Below are 18,380 nucleotides of genomic sequence, written 5' to 3' on the forward strand. Positions count from 1 at the left end.
CTTCTTGACTGCAGTCTGGCCTGCAGCAAAAATAAAATAGCCAGGCTTGAATTCCAGGTAATTCAAAGCAGAAGAAACACCTAACCCTCATCAGAAAAAGCATCTTAATTCTGCAGTACTGTTCAGATCAGCAATTACTTTCTTTTTTTAAACTGACTCCCTTCCACTCCTCTACCCCAGTGAACACCACGTCAGACACCAAATGGACTTCTGAGCAAAGCGCGCTTTTTACCATGCTTGATGACACGGACACAACACAGCAGTATGACAGGAATTCAGGTACTTTAACCCAGCATCAGAATTAAACTCCTGTGCTGAAGCAGGGAAGGCACCATAGTGAACTTGGAAGAACACACTTACACATGAATCCTAGAAAGCTTAAGATGCAGATTTATTATGCATTAGGAAGCTTATTAACTTAAAAACCAAACCGCATAGTACAAAAGGTTTGTTATCTCTGCTCAATGTGGAACAAGTTTCAAAATATATATTTTTAAAATTTGCTCAGTCAATACACAATCCTTTTAAAAAACTGTATATCTGTCAGTTCCCTCATTACATTTATAAATACATGATTTACACAGCACCCCATCTGGAAAAATTAAAACTCCTTACAAATATCTACATATATTGCATACATATAAAACATTCATAGGAGTACTTCATTAAAGTTGGGTTTAATGGTCCATTTACACTGCAGCAAAATACATATAAATCTGTGTGTTTTTCTTAAAATGTCTCTAAAAATTAGAACATCTGTAGCCATTCATAACTCCTTTAAAGCATCTTTTAGAAAGGAAATTTGATATTAATATATCCATGAGTTTCAGCAGATAAGACAGTGATATGAAGGCTAAATATGATTAATAAATGAACACTAAGTAGCAGTTAAGGCAAGGGTGAAAAGAATTAATAGGAAAGATTATTTCATATGGTAGATAAAGTGACAAAATGCAATAAATATACATATTTCACGATGTAAACTACTTTGGCACCCACTAGTTCTTCTGCCTCAGAAGTCAGGAGTGTCCATTTTTCTGACACTTTGTTTTATCATTAAAATTCTGTTTTTTATCAGCAAAACCTTAATATGACCAGTGCTGTCAGGTGCCATCTGGATTTGCTTTAACTGCTCAGAACTCACTGTTCTGGAATGTGGGTTTAAGACTTCAGTAAGACCTTCATTTGTGGGTAATGACTGTCACATGTGATCATACACCCTCAGAAGTCACCTCAGTTTCATCACTGCTTTCTGGTAACTACTGGACCTCTCGTTCCTAAATAATATTTGAGAACGTGTCTTTAGGAAAGTTGATTACCTTTACTGATAAACACTATTTCAGATACCAGAACTATATAGGTTTGTCCCTCTCACATTGTGAGGACTACATGTGGCATACATGCAGACAAAAGGCATAAGAAATGCAAAATAACCTTTAACAGTAGTGGCAGACGCTGTTCTGCCTCAGACCTGATTATTTTGCGTACAACTTTGGGAACTGAACATTCAAACTATATAAAAAAATCCATTATGTTTGTATATTCGGGTTTCTTCCCAGTACCAGGATGTGACATAGCATTTGCTGTCCAATATTGGGTAGAATCACAGCTAGTTGTGACCTGCCATGATAAACAAACCTTCCTCCAAGTATGGTATCAACCTCAAGTATCACACAGCATGTGAGCTTCCCGTGTACACAGCTGCCTTCCTTTCAGAGGCCAGATGGTCTGTACATCCCACCAAGCTTCCACAGCCACAATTCAGCACATGAATTTGTTCCACAGTCTCCTCCGAAGTTAGCCTTCATACACTGCTATCCTGCAGCAATGGTTCAATGTCCTCTTCACTGCTTTGGTCTAGGTTGTTACTCAGAGTACTGCTGATGCTGTTGCTGTGTTTTCTGGTACTGCTGGCTTTGCTGTGCTCAGGAATAAATAAGGCGACTAGAAAAGCCAGAAGAACAATGCATGCTCCAACCAGGAAGGGTGGACCAGGAACAATTGCACTCTGTGTGTAAACAAGCATATCAAAAATTCAGGAAGTTTTAGACATTGACTTCTGCATTAAGAACAATACCATTAAGGCAGGAGATATTGGAGGATATTTACAGTGACTATAAAGTTTATGCAAACAAGTTCATATGGCAATGCAGCATGCATTTTCTGCATCTACAATCCCTAAGGATTCCTCACCCAACCTGCACACTGATCTAAAAAAACAGAAACATGCACAAAACTAGTAACTGACAATAGGATTGGTAGCAGATGAGAAAGACATTCACTGATGCTTCTTTGACATTTCTTTTTCTTCAGGCAACATGCCTGTTAAATCAGCAAGACTCCTCTGAAGATTAATAGGATATGGTTTCAACACCCAGAAGTACAAATGCTCAGCAAGTCTTTAACTTAACTTCACTTTTTCCACTTGCTTCCATGGCTGACATACTTCAGAATCAGATTCACCGAATAAACAAATGTCCCCAAAAAGCAGTACATGAGTGAGAAAAGTAACAGCAGGGCACGCAGGACATACCATTCTCACTGCAGAGACAGGATGCTGCCATGTATGATAACCTGGTGTTTGGAGTTATTCTCTCTTGCTTCTAAGCAGTGTATTTTAAAATTTTAAATACAATTTACCCACGTTTCACAACCACAATTAAAACAAGCACCAGAGAGGTTATAAGACTAATTTTAAATCGTCTAAATTTGATGACAAAACTCAAAAGTGTCAGCAGCCCAGCAATTTTTTAAAAATCCTCAACAACTTTTCTGTATTTTTCTCAATCAAAACCAAATAAAAGACAGAAGATGAAGCTTGTCAATCCAGTGTACTTTTCTTACTACCGAATAAAATGCCAGAAGTTATTCTGATATGCAGTGGGAAAGTAGCTGAAATTAAGCATACAGTTACAGGATATTTCCCTTGCTTCAACTCTTGTTATAAGCAGTGGCCTAATTTGTAGTACAACAGCTGATTTATCTGAGCAGTGTTTGAATATTCCACTATTGCAGTTTCACTGAAGAGAGCAAGAAGTTTTGAAAACTGGTCCTTACTCATTGCATTGCCAAGTGTTATTATTACTCTCCAAAAACAGCCTATGACTGCACTGTTTGCTGTAAGGGCTCCCTGTAGATAATTTCAATGATGCAACCTCACTCTCTTTTCTGACAGCAGAGAATCACAAGTGTGGCCTGTGGTAACACTGCAGCTCTCCCACTTCCATGAGAAAAAAAAAAAGTGATACTCAGTAAAATCCTATTCTTAAGTCCCCTAGAGTAACAGAAATTAATAAAGGCAAGCCAAAAAAAACCTAAAAAATAAGTTTGAGCTGTTTAAAAACCACCAGAAATGACCACTAAGATGTATTCTCCTCCATTTACTCTACATGTTAAATAACTGAAATTTGCATCCAGACTTTCCTGTCACCGCTGTTTCAATATGAAGATTTACAGAACCATTATATCTAACAATTTGTTTTAGCACTCTGTCCATCAGTCAACTCAGAAGACTTTATATCTGAAAGGTACAATACTAATAACAATAATCAGCTTTGATTAGTTAATTTTTTTAAAATGGGATAAGACAGCTGTCTCTCAAAGGAACACATGTCAAGTGACACAAATTTATTCTTCATATTAATAATTTTAAGAAAGCCTATATAAATAACCTATTTCTGGTAACAGCTTAAAAACCTGTTTCCTCTAGTTGCAGTAACACCTAGTATTACAGTAGTGGAAACAAAGGAAACAAATTCATCTCAGTAGCACACTGGGTTTGATGAAGGTCCAGCACAGTAAGAGTACATTCTTAGTTAAGTTTCTGTACTCACTGCCTTTGACAAGCAGGGGTAGAAACCAAGCTTAAGTGTCAGAAAAGAACCCGAAAAATTAACAATGCTGTCGCAGCCTAAAACGTTATATCAGTTAACTGCAGTTCCACAGACATCCAGTAACTTTTTAAGACAAGGTACTTGACCATTTAAACTTGCTATTAAAATGCTCTTAGTGAACATTTATTAGCATTCAATAAAATAAACACTTTTCAAACTACGTAGATCTGTAAAGCAACTCCCAGCTATTGATTTAAAACACTGAACAAAAATCAAGACAGGTAGCTTGCATTTGCACCTTGCAAATCCAAGGTACTAGTACCAGTGTTGCAAGCCAGGCTTGTACACATTTGCTAATTTCCTTGTTTAACTTGGTGCATACCTTGGTGTTCACTTCCACTTGTTTTACTGAGATCAATTCTTAAAGCTATATAATATTTAAATTGTGGAGTTCTTTCCCACTGTTGTATTAGACTTGAGCATAAGAATTAGTAGGAAAAAAATGTGTTATTTTCCTGAACGATAGTTTTGTGTTAGATGCCTGGTAACTACTAACAGGGAAATACGTAATTACAGACATTTAACAAAGCTTATGAGCACATACATAATTAAACATAAGAGCTGTCCCAAAGAAATTAGACTAAAAAGCAATCTTAGTTACATGCAAATACTTACTGATTTTGCTGTACTGCTAACTAAAAAATGCCTATTTATTAAGTAGGTTTTCAACAAAACAAGTACGTCAAACAATTGTTTAATTTACACTTACAGGTTAGAAAAATCATTATTTTTTAAGGAAGCTCATACATTAAGCTTCAAGAATGAAGCTTAATTTAAGCAGGACTTTCTTCTACCATAAGCTTTAGAAAATTCCACAACAGAAGTTTTGACTCATTTATAGCTTACTGGAACAGTCAGTTGCTCCACTGTAATGTATCTGGGCTACTTTAAAAAAAAAAAACAAACCACAAAACCCAAACCTAAACATGAATATTCTTAATGTAACGGAATATACTGAAATTACTTGTAACAGAAATGCGTGTACAAGGTCAAAAAGCCAACATGCTCCCTGACCCCAAGAAAGGTTCATGTGATTCGATGCTTTAAAAAACAGAGTTCAAGAGCGAAATTTTAACTAATGGAAGCATGACAAAGATCTTGAAAACCTGAAATCATGATTATAAAGGCTTCCCCTATTTTACTGTAGTTCCCTTTTTGTAGAACTAAAAGAGCGTATCTGCCCCCTTACTCTAAAACTCCATTCAGTTTGCTTGAGCAAATTATGTCGCACCTCACCATAGGTACAGCTGTGAGCAAATATGTTCAAGCACTGATTACAGTTAATACAATGGAAATATGCACGAACTGGGGGATGAACAACAAACAGTTGTTTCCACAGTAACAGGACCAGTTACTTACATATTTAGCTTATCTATTTTCTTAATCAGCTTAATGACAAGCTATGAGATCATCAGCTCTCTGAAAAGTCCATCCTTAGTATTTTGAAAAAGCAATGAATAAAAGCTGAAGACGTCAGAGCAATCAAGTCAAAAAGGAAAAAAGGTCCACAAGATTCTCCAAGCTCTGCTAAGCATATATTTGATATTTTGGAAGGCAAATAGAAAACAACAAATCAGACAAAAATGCAGACCTGAAACAAAGATGGAAGGGATACAAGAAGAGACTGAAGGGAGTTCAAAGAAATGTTGGATAGGATCGATTTCTCCCCTCCCTGACAAGTCTCATACAGGTAAGAAAAGGTGAAAACAGCGTTGTTACTGCCATTGAAGAAAAAAAAAAAGTATCTCTACTGTATACTGAATTACTGTACACATAATTAACCTACTGCTGTGATGTTCAAAGATAAACTTTTTACAATTTACTGAGTTGGCAAAAATCATCTATTGTCAAAATTTGATGTTTCACTGTAATTCACAATTACACCTGTGCTGAGTAGATTTACATCAAAAAAGTTAACTGATTCTATTAGAATACTAAAACAAAAGCTGATACTACTGTAACTCTAAATATTTAGTGTCAAGTTCAAATTATGAGCTATCTTACTATTTCAATAAAGCTGACAAGTGACTACAATTAAGTAGTTCAAGAATTACATATCAAGACTATAAATCAACCAAAAATGACACATTTTTAGCCCTTATGAGTTCTACACAGCAAACTTCATACCGAATTTTAAACCTACTTCATCACTGGGATCTTGCATTGCTTTTTTTCCAGAAGTCTGATCAGGTGGCAATTCATTTAGCTCCACATGAAAGAGAAAGAAAATAAAGCCATACAGTGCTGGTCCCAGGCCATTGCACAGACCTCTTATTCCAGTTATTATTCCTTGGACAACTCCTAATGAAGAAGAAATGAAAAAGAAAGTAGCATTTTTTTTTTTTAAATAAAGAATAAAATACACAGAGCCAACAGCTCTGAGCGTATTCTAACGGCTGTTCCAAAATAGCATGTCTCAATTATTTCTACATACCAAGATCTTAAGAAATACACTGAAGACAACTTTGCTGGATTAAAATAATGCTCTGCATGACCATAGTTCTGTCACTGTACTTGCATGCTACTGGAAGTGATATGAATTTTCAGTATGAGTGACTAAATTTATGTGCAAGTCTAATTTTTTTAATTAGTTCTTCCACCCTCACCCAAAGCCTACAACGAAGAAAGCAGAGATTATTTATTTTCAACTGAAATTTAGAGCAATATATCTGTGTGTTAAGGGTTGTTGTTGGCAAAATATGCACCAACTGTAACAGATTTCTTCCCTTTACCAGTCTAAAACCAGGATTTATTTAAGTACCAACTGACTTATTTGGGGCAGTAAATTCAGCAGTACTGCAGTAAATTCACAATACTAGACTGGTTGCAGTTTTACATTAGATTATTTGAAAAGCTTGATTAATCAAACTTCTACAGGTGTATTTCTGTTTCAACTTCATTCAGTGATTGTGACAACAGTGTAAAAAGCTTTTTGACGATCTTACAGATGAAGATGCTACAGAACACCATTTTTACACTATTAGTAGACTGTGTATCCCCTTCCTTCTTAAGGCAGTAAGTTGTAAAATGGAAGGAAAGAAAACATTCCAAAAAGAAAGTTGTCTAAGTTTTTTCTTTATAGGTTGACATGTAAGCTTAAAATCTTTGTGCCACTAGGTGGCAAAACTTCACTCTAGAAACTACTTTATGCCTGAGCTATTAACAGTAGTTTCCCCTATGTAAAATGAAAGATCAGTGACTTCTGTCAACTTAAACTAGTCATTTCATGGCGTAAATAGAAAACAAGTCTTTTAAATCTCTTTAAAATGTCTGTATTAGAAACAAAAATGGAAGACAGGGGAATGATAAAGAGCCATGGAAAATAGTGTCTTTTGCACCTTTCAAACTCAATAGAAATCTGCCCCCTAGAACTGCACCGCCTTTGTGCCTCCCATATTAACTGCACTTATCTAACTTCAGACTGTACATTAAAGCAGGACTGATACTTATATGTACAGGATTTTTTTTAAAGAGAACAGTAAATTCAGTTATTACACACCAATGTATTATTTTGTAATGACTCCTTCCCTCACTTCATTTTAAATGAAGAGTTATTTCTGATTGTTTATTCATTCCCCTTCACATCAAAATCAATCAATATTTCTCTCCTCTCAGATCAACTATTTACTTAAACTTCCTTTTCTATTGGCAAATGGGGCCAACTTTTCCACACAGAATAGAGCTTCTGGTATAGGCTTATTTTAATTTGGTAAAATGTGAGTTTGTTTCTATTAAAGAGATAGCGAGGGTTAATGTAACAATACTATCTACTTAAAGAATATTACCTTTAATTAAAAAAGAGGAAGGAAAAAACATGAAAGTTACCCCATCTGTTTTTGTTGCTTTGGTAGTGCTTTTACAGGAAGCTAGAAGAGAAGTAGCGGGTCACACAGAAACTATGCATTTTGCAATACAAATTTGACAAATTTGTGTACCTCCTTCCTCTCTGCATAGGTTGGCAGGCTTCCACAGCTACTACCAAAGAAACTCCTTACTTCTCAGCATATTTCAAAAGTACACACAGGCAAGTATTCTGCTTTCTAGACAGAAGAGTCATCCAAGAAACCAGTATGATGCTAAAACAGGAATTCAGTCAATACTCACCTTGTTGATCTGACTCTGCATTTCGTGAAACCAGAGCACTGATTGCTGGGAACGTAATACTTGACATTGCTGCTACAGCTCCTGCTGCCCACATCATCCTGTGTTAAATATGTAATTTAAATTAAAAATGAGATTGCCCATGTAATTACTCCCCACTTCCCCAGGAAGGGCCACAAGGCTACCCTCAAGGGCTTAATAGCCTTTCAAAACTACTCTTATTAAAATACCTAAAGACTGGAAGTTACCTGGTCAGGGCCTTCTTCCTGCTGCCCTCCCACAAATTACCCTGAGCTTGTTGTAACAGAAGCACATTTGATTTTACACCAGCTATTACAGCAGAGGAAAAGAAGAGAGTAGGAGTGAAGTGATGCACAGGCTTTCACTCTCCAAAGGCTGTACAAGGGAACAATTTCACAGCAAGTCCCCATGAGGCAGTTCTCTAACTTGTATAACTCACTGGGAAGTACTCTGATAAAGAACAAGCATTCTTCACTGACAGTGGGACAAACTCTGTAAAGAAAAAGCTGGTCCAGCTTATGGTTCTAGTTCACTTTACTTACAGTCAGTTTTTCCAACAAAAGAAGCCCTAGATAGTTTCCAAGACCAAATATAGTATGAAAATGACATGTTAAAAAAAGTAGAGGTCCAGTAATTGATTGATAGAATGGATTTAGTGGAATTACTGGAGAGAACATACCGCTTACTAGGTTGTGAGCTTAAAAAGAAGTTTTAACTACATTTGTAAACATAGAAGCCAGTGGACAAAACAGTGCAAGACTCCTTTTTTCAAAAGGGCTGTTAGTCTGCAGCTTACACAATATATCTGGAATGTTCTATCATTCCTACATGTGCAAAATACAGACCGAACTTTGGCAGTGTAGCGCAAATGAGAATGCTTAATTCACAGAACATTTAAATACTCAGGAAAACAGAATTAAAGGTAGAATTTCTTGGAAAAACATTTTCAGTTCCATAACCTATGTAAATGTAACTATGAAAATGCGTCCTTACCAAGACTGAGATCCAAAACCATACCAAGCCAACTGAAGGATCTGGAAGCCAAGGCCAAGGAGAACTGTGTTTTTGTTCCCTATCGACCTCATCAGGATACTGAGAAATACAGTCTGCAAGAGAAATTGGTTCATCCAAAAGTTATTTTAAAAAGCCAGATTGCTAAAGTAATTTCTCCTTCTACACAAAGTAATTGAGAAGACCTTTCAACTGCTGAGGAAATTCACACTATTCATGCTCTTACTTCCCCTGTATTAAGTCCAAAATGCAGACTAGTTTATAAATATTTGATGTACAGACTTTCTTAAAGAGTTTCTACTTCAGGACATATATTGCCTCCTCTGTAGACATTACACCTCAGTGTCTGCTTTTGCTGTAAACAGGCGTTCGTTTCTAGTTCTACAATTTTGTTTCATTACAGGCTAGAGAGTTCCACAATAAATGCTGGTACAAAGTTAAGATAGTGCAGGCTGAATATGGCTTGAATTTACAAGTATCTACAAATACTGGAGAGAAAAAAAGACTGTTAGCTCAAAAAAAAAAAAAACTATCTCTTTAGGTCAGGTGAATTACTACAAATTTACAATTAAAACCGACAGGTAAATCCTGCTACTTTTCCAACTTTACCACATGCACTGAAATTTGGCCAAGCCCAATTCCTAGGCATCTTTAATACATTTTCTGCTGACTCTCTACATGACTCATACAACCCTTTTATTTGCATATGGCAACTACTCCTAAAGGAAGACCACTGTTTGTCTTCTGTTAGTGGTGTTATTGCTGTCAGGGAAGGAGGTCCCAATTCAGATAAAACAGCAATACACTCAGGGCAAGAAGCAGACTGACTGTTCCTAGTAAGGGAAAGTCCATATGGACAACTTCACTCAGTTAACAGTGCACATGTTTTTCTTTAACATGAGAAACTCAGCAATGCCACAGTAAAAAGCTAGGCAAAAGGAACCAGAAGGATTGCAGAGCAGAGTTTACTTCCTCTCTCATGTAGATCTTACACTTGTTTTCTTGTCTCTCATTCTTAGACAAAGCTAGTTTGAAAGCTAAATAGCAAAAATACAGTAATTCTATCTACGCATGATGAGTTCTTTCTGGAGATATTCACATGCCAACATAAATCAGTACTTATGAAGCAAAGTTTTTTTCAATAAGCTGCACTCTTGAAAGAGTTCAAAAACCAGTGCAGAGTTCACTCATTTTAACACTGAAAATTATGAACAGAAGGGCAGGCATTTTAGAGATTTTTGGCAAAAATACTGGTCTGAATAAAGCATGATTGGCAAATGTAAGTGCACATAAAAGTATCAGAACAATCCCCAGAGCAAGGATTAAAATAATGACTTGTATTAATAATGAAGGACACAACACCAGTAAAACTGGTAAACACTGAAGAATGTGTTGTTTACATCAAAACAGTAAGACCTCCACTCTGCTAAAGCTGGCAACAAGGTTCCAGCACATTCTCCGTGCCATTCTTCTTCCCATTACCACAACAGGAAGACAAACTGTACCCATAAAGGCACCAACAATCACATCATAAAAAGTTTGATTCCTAAAAGGTATAAAGGACCTGTCCAAAAACCAGCTCACTGTTGCCAATTAAGAGGTATGAAAGCAATATACCAAGCCCTCACAGTTCCTCAGCCTCCACGCCGAGCCTAAGTAACCCTGAACACACCGTGTCAATACCTGCACTGTCAGTACGCAAGTTCAATAGCATAAACCAACTGAATAGGTGCAAGTAGCATGGCTTTTTCTTAAAATAAATAACACGTTTCCCTTTCAGAAGGCCTTGCATTAAGTAACCAATTTCCTACATAATTGTAATCATTTAAAGCCAGAGTTCCAGTAAATTTGGTGATCCATGCTTATCAAATTTTAGTTTCATTTTCTGATGCCCAGGTCCAGGAAAGCAGATTTAAAGCAAGACATTTACACAGACTAGTTATGAATATAACCTTTAGTGAATGCAAGATATGTTGGCATTTTAGAGCATGTAAGAAGTTTATAGACAAGCTTAACAGTAAGAAGTGTGCACCCTGGCATTCAGTTTGTACTGTTTAATAAAACACTAAGAAGAATAAAGCTTACCTGAGCTATTATAGACAGAATGCCTACCACAGCTATAAATGCCGCAATGCTAGCAGATCCAAAACCTATAATCTGAAGACAAGCAGAAAATACATCAAACAAATGCCAAACACAATCCAGGACAATCACTAGCAAAGAGATATCTTCTTAAAAGAAAACACTGATCCCTGCTTATAATCTAAATACATATAGGAAGTGTCCACTTTCAAAAATAATCCTTAACTTGACTGCTTGCCAAGAAATCCACGTGAGAAAAAAAAAGAAAACACGCCTTAAAGAAAAGGAGACAGGAAGTCATGTATCTGGAAATTGTAATTCTCTATCCCCTCCCACAGACACAATAGCTTTTCAACAGGCAAGATCCCAACTTGAGACATATAAACTGCTGCAGTGAATGGGAACAAAGGTCTGCTTAACTTTATGAACACATGCTTAAGCTATGGCAGGGTTTATGCATCAGGAGTTATTCAGTTATGCACCAAGTGTTACTTGGTTCTTAGCTTAGCAAATTACTCTGCCTTTATTTTTTGAAGCTGTATTTTGCCAGAAGGCAGTTTTCTGAGCAAAGTCTTCAAAAAGAAGCAACTCTTAGGGAATACTTAATTAAACATTCTTAATAAGAGGTGAAGACACTAACACTTACCTGTCTCAAGTAGAGAAAGAAGCTAGAATACTGGCCAGCCTCAGGCAGATAAGAAAAAAACACTGTAATGCAGATCGGGAGAACTGTAGAATCTTTTCTAACCTTCTTCAGAGACTGTAAAACAAGGATACACAAGTATTGCAACGTTTATACAGAGTTTAATGAAAGCATAAAGAAAGCAGAAAGTGGATTCGCTTTTTAAAAATCCATTTTTACTCACGCCTATGAGTCAAAAAAAAAATCACACATGGAAACAGTTAAGCTGAACATTAAGTTAGAAACAACTCCATTATGTACGGTTTGTGGTATCTGATTCTTCTGCAAAGTTTCCATTTGATTTTTGAAGCTACTGATCAGTGCCAAATTACAAGTATTCACTAAAAACAGCATCATGTAATATTTAGAAAAATGCATAATATCTTCTAATTGATCTCCCTAAAAATCTGTTCCAAAAATGCTAGCAATTAGTATGGCCTTGTTACAACTGTTTTTCTTCCCAAATTATGAGAGTATTTTTGTTGTGTATTCCTTACACTTCTTGTCCCGTAATATGAATCAGTTTGAGTAACAAATAAATTGTGGAAAACAAACTCTTTAACTGCAGTCTTTCAAGCATGTCACTCATCTCTCAATACTCACAACCGGTTCCCAGCAAGATGCATCTCATAAAGATCAATCACTCTTTCCTCTCTTAAGACATCAAGGTATAACACAAAGACAAATTAGCTAAGTAAGTAAGAATAAGTGAAAAAGTTTCTAGAAAGGCTGCATTATATGTTTTAACCCTTCCTATGTATGCCCACAGAAAAATCAGGCTTAATAGATCCATTGTCTATTAAAAAGAAATCACATACAACCAAAAGTGTAATTCAAGAGTGGGGAAAGAGATTGCCAACCAAAAGTACAAAGCATAAAATGATTATGGAAGAGTCTTACAATTATCAGGCTTTGGGGTCTGTAGCACTGTAAGAATTCAGCATTTCTTACAACCAAACAGAGTAAGTAAGTAAGAAGAGTAAAGCATTTTCCCTTTGGATTTCAAACCAAACATTGGTTCCAATTCAAGAATCATTTAATTCATAGTTTGGTTTGGGGTTTTAAAAGTAGCTAGGTCTTTTTGTGCAAGAGCAGAGAAGAGACATTATGGTATACTGGATAGTCAAGACACCAATAAGATTAAAGACTTCTCAAGCTTATACAATGCAATTAATTACTATTAATATTTAATCATCAATTATTTATTAATTACTTATTGAAGTGCATCTTACTGCAAAAGGGTCTGCTTGTTCCCAAGATATAGAAGCTCCCCGTGAAGCAGGCCTCATTTTTTCTGGCAGAGATTCTGGTACAGCTAGCAGGATGAAGCAGATGTCCACAACAGCTACCAATGTGGCCACTAGTACAACAAGATTATCTCCATAGCTGGCAGACAGGTATGCTCCAATGGCAGGGCTAGTTACCAAACTTGCTGCAAAGGTGGCAGATACCTATGCACAAGAACAGTTTACAAACTTATTGAAGTGGTTATTCTGCCCCTGCAGAAAAATGATGTAACTTGTTCAACACCATCACCCCTCCCCAGCAGTGTGTTTTTTTTTAAAAAGAAAATCACCAGTTAAAATTTAAATTTAAAAAAAACATCACTTATGACAGTAAACATGGGTCCAAATAAAGTTTCTCCAACCTCCTCCACAGCACACCATACGAGACAGTATTTGCAGTCCAAGAGTGAGTTAGGCTGAAAGTAAAACAGCTCTTACTTTCAAATAGGCTAAAATGGCTTTTGTTTTCCAGTTAGGGATTTGATGAGATTTCACTGAAAAAGTGGTCAACACATTTAAGTGCCTGCCTAAATGAGCCTGAGCCTCAGCACTCTGGGTAATACATACAGTAATACATAATGCCTTTGTTAACAGTTTGCATTTTAAATGCATAGCTACCACTGGATAGCACAGTGAACTAGGAAATCATTAGCTGTGACAACAACTTCAACAGTATCACTTCATACTATGTTGTAGTGACATGCAGCTACTAACAGATCACTTACTGTATTGGTATACAGTGGAACATGATGAAAAATCAAGTGTTATAGTTAAATTTCACTATACAAATCATTAGAAAATGTTTAGAAATAAAGCTATTTTGTTTGGGTTTGTTGTTTTGGTTTTTTTTTTAATTACTACTCTTTTCCGGTCCCCAAAATAAAAACACTCTGCGCATCTAATATTTATAATATTTATATATTATATAAATTATGTAATATCTTTTTATATATATTTATAGAATAAGAGAGAACACAAGCTAGAAATTTAGCTTTACATCAAGCTAGAAAAAACATCCTAAGGAAAGGTATAACAAAAACTGATTAGAAAGAGATGCCAAACAACAAAACAACTGCACCTTCATCTATCATCTTGTAGAATTTTAGATCAAACCGTTTCTGTTAAGAAAAAAACATTTGAAGGCAGGCAAATATATTCTCCAAAAATGCTTACAGCCCTTTTTATAGACAGGAGAAATGAAGTGGGAATTCCAGAACTTTTAAACCTGTTTTGTGCTCTGCTACAAAAATACAAGTTTAGTTCAAGAGAACCAAGTCCTTTATTTTCTTAACTCTTAAGTCAATAGCTGAGGAATCATACATCCCTAAGACTGAAAATATAGGAGACCTTAACAGCTCAAAGTACAGTACAGTCAGCCAAAATCAAGTCCATGAAAATCTGTATAGTGAAAACAGATGCACAGAGGATGAAGGGATAAGTGACATTCAAAGGCTAAGGGCATCCATCTATCAGTGGGCCTCCAACACCTAAGCCAATATAGATATTCAGGAAAGCAAACTAGGCAGGAATTATATTATTACTGTACAAGTTACTTGGTACTAACTGAACTACTTTCCTCTTCTCTTGCCAATTAAGAAAGGTCATGATTAAGTTACTAAAAATACTTCATTATGCATTTTTACCCTTCCTGCCTGTTTTGACTATAGAAAAAGACACTCCATATTAAAAAGAAATCACATAATTTAAAAGTGCAATTTACAGCTGATGGAAACATATCGTCAGATCAAGTATTAAATAACTTGCGTCGCCTTTAACAATATTTCTTGTTCTGCCTGCAAAACTTAAAACACGTTTTGTTACCTCTTCACAGGTGAAGTTGTCAAATTCTTGTCCTGTTCCTATGAGCACAGAGCAGTCTGTGCAGCAGTAAAAAGTCTAAATTAGATTTTCCAAACTCTAACACAGTGCCTTGATGAATGGTTCATTCCTTTCTCTGTCAACCTCATTATATTAATCAGGAAACAATCTATGCATCAAAATACAAGAAGTTCAATATAAAGGTCATAACCTGACCTTTTCTTTCAAGTTTCGCATATCTTACCAGTCCATAGGCTGTAATTCTTTCATGTTCTTGTGTTACATCAGCTACATAGGCAAATATTACAGAAAAGGTAACAGAAAAGATTCCAGATACCGAAATCATAGCGAAGTACCACCTAATGATTTAAAAGCAACAATTAGAAAGTTTAAGCTAAGACCTCCTGCTTCTCTCTTACTAATCAAGTAAGTTTGTATTTAAGCCATGAGAAGTGTTCCTCAAGAACTAACAAAGAGCTTTACTGGAGATGAATGATGGTGTGGCCTCACTTAAATATTGGAAAACAACATCTTAATTTTTAATATTCTACTGTTTACTTTACATCACCCTAAAAGAAGAATTGGCCCCTTCAGGACACAGTGCCTATACATTTTCACACTCTCGAAGCTGAAGCAAGTTTAAGTTATGAAAAAGGAACTATCTTAGAACTCAGTTTCTCAACCAGTTAAGGAATAAATTATCATATATAATGCTTCGGAAGCTAAAAGCATTCAGTGTACACAAAGGTCTTCTGTAATCCTCCCAAGTTTCACAATGAATGTAAACGACACTGGAACTAAGTCAATTGCACTCAGTTAAGACGTCAGAGTTGCCTAATCATAGAGTTAAAAGATCTCTTCTGCAGCAGTTATGGTATTTTTGTGGTCAGTAATTTCTAAGGTCCATTTAGCTTTACAAATATGTTTACTACAGCATTGTCAGTCCTCAGGGGAAAAAATTAACAGCTGAGATTAAACCTGAGTTAGACAGGGCTACCAAATAATTTCAATTACTGTTATACTTGTGTAAATACCGTAACTAAATCACATTCCGTAATTTCTACTTTTAAGATACAGTTTTAACACCTCTTAAAGAGAAAAGCTTCAGAATATTGCAATGACAGCTTCAAAGGAAAGTGTCCTTCCTCTTGTCTTGTTGTCCCTCTTTCACTTCCCCAAATTGCTCCTTTGACTGAATTTCTACTGCACTGACAAGCTCACTACTGCAGCCTTTACCACTTACCATGGACTTATTCTCATTAATGGAATTGGGGCACAGGTGAAGAAAACTGTAAGAAGAAGAAAATATTTTCTTCCCCAAGCATCTGATAGGGCACCTATTAGCGGAGCGCTGAGAAAGGACAAAAAACCCTGTGACAGAAGAAAAACAATTACTATGTCTGTATTTGCATTTCCAAGTTTCACTTTTACCACAATATAAAAAAGGACTACAATTCCAATTTGATTTTAAACACAAAACAGTAGATAACTGAAATTGTACACAATTTCTTCTACAGTCTACTTTTCTGTGATTCTTATGTTTTACGTTTAAAATCTATTAAACCTGAGTGCATTAAAAAAAAATTTTAAAAGCCATACATTTTTTCAGGATCAATTTGATTCAATGGAGAAGTACAACGGACTGCAAAAGCTTCTTAATCTCCAAAAACTACAATCTAGGACAGCTTTGTAGCCTCTATCACAAGACTTAGTGCTAGATTCCAAACCCAAATTCCCCTCTAATTTGGACTGTCCTAAGGGAGGGTTTTCGGTAACCTAACTGTTCTCTGAAACAAATTAAACAGACCACTAAGTGCTTTATTCTACATATTTATCACATACGTGGCATTTGTACATTTCAAGAACTATGAGGACCATTTAGGCAAGCTTGACAACTTGAGACAGGGGAGCACCATAATGGTAATCCAGTGGCAAAAGTCAGATTTAGAGGTACAGTTGTCATGGGAAAAATTGACTAAGCATCAAATACTAGATTTTTTTGCATTTCACAAAGTCGTAGAATCTAGGCCTCAAATCTGCTCTGTATTACACAGAAGAATTGAAATAAGCACAACCTTTCCCATGTTCGTTAACTGCAAAGCCTCCAGAGCAGATTCATTTTCCTAATAACTAGTATACTGTTCTTGCATCAGTCCAACTCTGCCATAAATCCAAGCACTAATAAACACATGATTCTGTAAGCACCTCAATACACCCAAAGTCTAGTCCAGCTAACTTTAGCTAACATCTGGTCAAATATTGTCACCTTCAAGTTTAACATATGTATACAGACTACTGTACTAAATCACTATTCTGCCAAATCCCAATAAACAACTCTGATTCTGATAATTTCAGTACGTAAACAGAGCAAAAGCTATAAAGCCAGACCACTGGATCCTAGGCAAGTTAGATGCCTTACTCAGTTGAAATTAATGTTTTTGATCCTTAGAGTCCGATTTCAGTAGAACATGAACTAACATGTTCTGCTGTCATCCAAAACACTTTTGATGTTTCGTAAACAGCGTTTTAAACAAAATATTGGACTCTGAAGTCCAAGCTCACTCTGGTCTATGCTCCCCTGCCATTTATTATACCTGTTAGAGCAACACATACATTTAACACCGTGATATTAATGCATTTTTCTACAGATATGCTTTGTAGCAAATATATGGGGAATCCTCTATTCACTACTTTCAAGTGATATGCATTGTTTCACTGCACTGTGAATGAACAGAGCTGCAAATAAACACCAAGAACAACATGAACTTTGGTTCTTTTAAGAGAACAATACAGAGTTAACTTCCTCTTTCAGTTTGAGACATCCCGACATCCCTAGTGCATGGTGTTCTGCCAGTCCACCATGAAAGATACCAAGGCAGCAAATCCATCGTAAAGATGTCATGTTCTTATGACTATAAACAATGCTTTAGATCTGTTACAGTATTCAAAGCTAAGTAATTTATGGGTGCTATAAATTAACTTAGTCCTAAATTATACTAAGTGCTTTGAAGTCTGTTAGTAAGACAGCAGAGACTTAAGTTTTAGTTATGCAAGACAAATTTTGCAAGCTTTTTTTGTGGCAATGATCCAGTATGACCACTGAGTGAATGCAGTGGTATAAGAAAGATGTAAGATGCCCTGAGTATCTTGACCATCACAGAGCACTCAAAAACTGCTAAAAAAAAAAAATAAAACAGAGGGGTGGGGGTGGAAGAACAACGAAACAAACGGCCCTGCTGAAAATTATCTTTTGTACCACATCTTGGACAAAATCACAGTGTTTAAGTGCTTCATTTTTTTACCTCAATGATATCACAATGGCTGCATTAATCTGCGTCTGATATAAATCATCTAACATTAAGAAGCACACATTAAAAAATTAGCTCCATTCTCAGAAGGTTCCTTACCAAGATTACAGTAGCCACAACTGGTACCTATGCAAATTAGAAGAATTTAAACTTCTGAGAAATATTCCACTTGTTTCAA

The 18,380-nt window shown here is 36.0% G+C and overlaps 1 protein-coding gene across 1 annotated transcript in view; it reads right to left on the minus strand.

Annotated features, from left to right (window-relative positions):
- Positions 1–367: 367 nt before the first annotated feature.
- The window catches only part of MFSD14B (major facilitator superfamily domain containing 14B), a 35,329-nt gene continuing 17,316 nt past the window's right edge, over positions 368–18,380 (minus strand). The window contains exons 4-12 of the mRNA XM_064437961.1: positions 16,138–16,265; positions 15,139–15,253; positions 13,023–13,241; positions 11,755–11,868; positions 11,112–11,183; positions 9,009–9,121; positions 7,998–8,095; positions 6,037–6,194; positions 368–2,008 (exon numbers count right to left, since the gene is read on the minus strand). Of these exons, the coding sequence (XP_064294031.1) occupies positions 1,805–2,008; positions 6,037–6,194; positions 7,998–8,095; positions 9,009–9,121; positions 11,112–11,183; positions 11,755–11,868; positions 13,023–13,241; positions 15,139–15,253; positions 16,138–16,265 (1,221 nt within the window). The 3' untranslated portion in view covers positions 368–1,804. The remainder of the gene's footprint in view (positions 2,009–6,036; positions 6,195–7,997; positions 8,096–9,008; positions 9,122–11,111; positions 11,184–11,754; positions 11,869–13,022; positions 13,242–15,138; positions 15,254–16,137; positions 16,266–18,380) is intronic.

Source organism: Phalacrocorax carbo, chromosome Z (assembly GCF_963921805.1).
Source record: "Phalacrocorax carbo chromosome Z, bPhaCar2.1, whole genome shotgun sequence".
Classification (NCBI taxonomy): domain Eukaryota; kingdom Metazoa; phylum Chordata; class Aves; order Suliformes; family Phalacrocoracidae; genus Phalacrocorax; species Phalacrocorax carbo.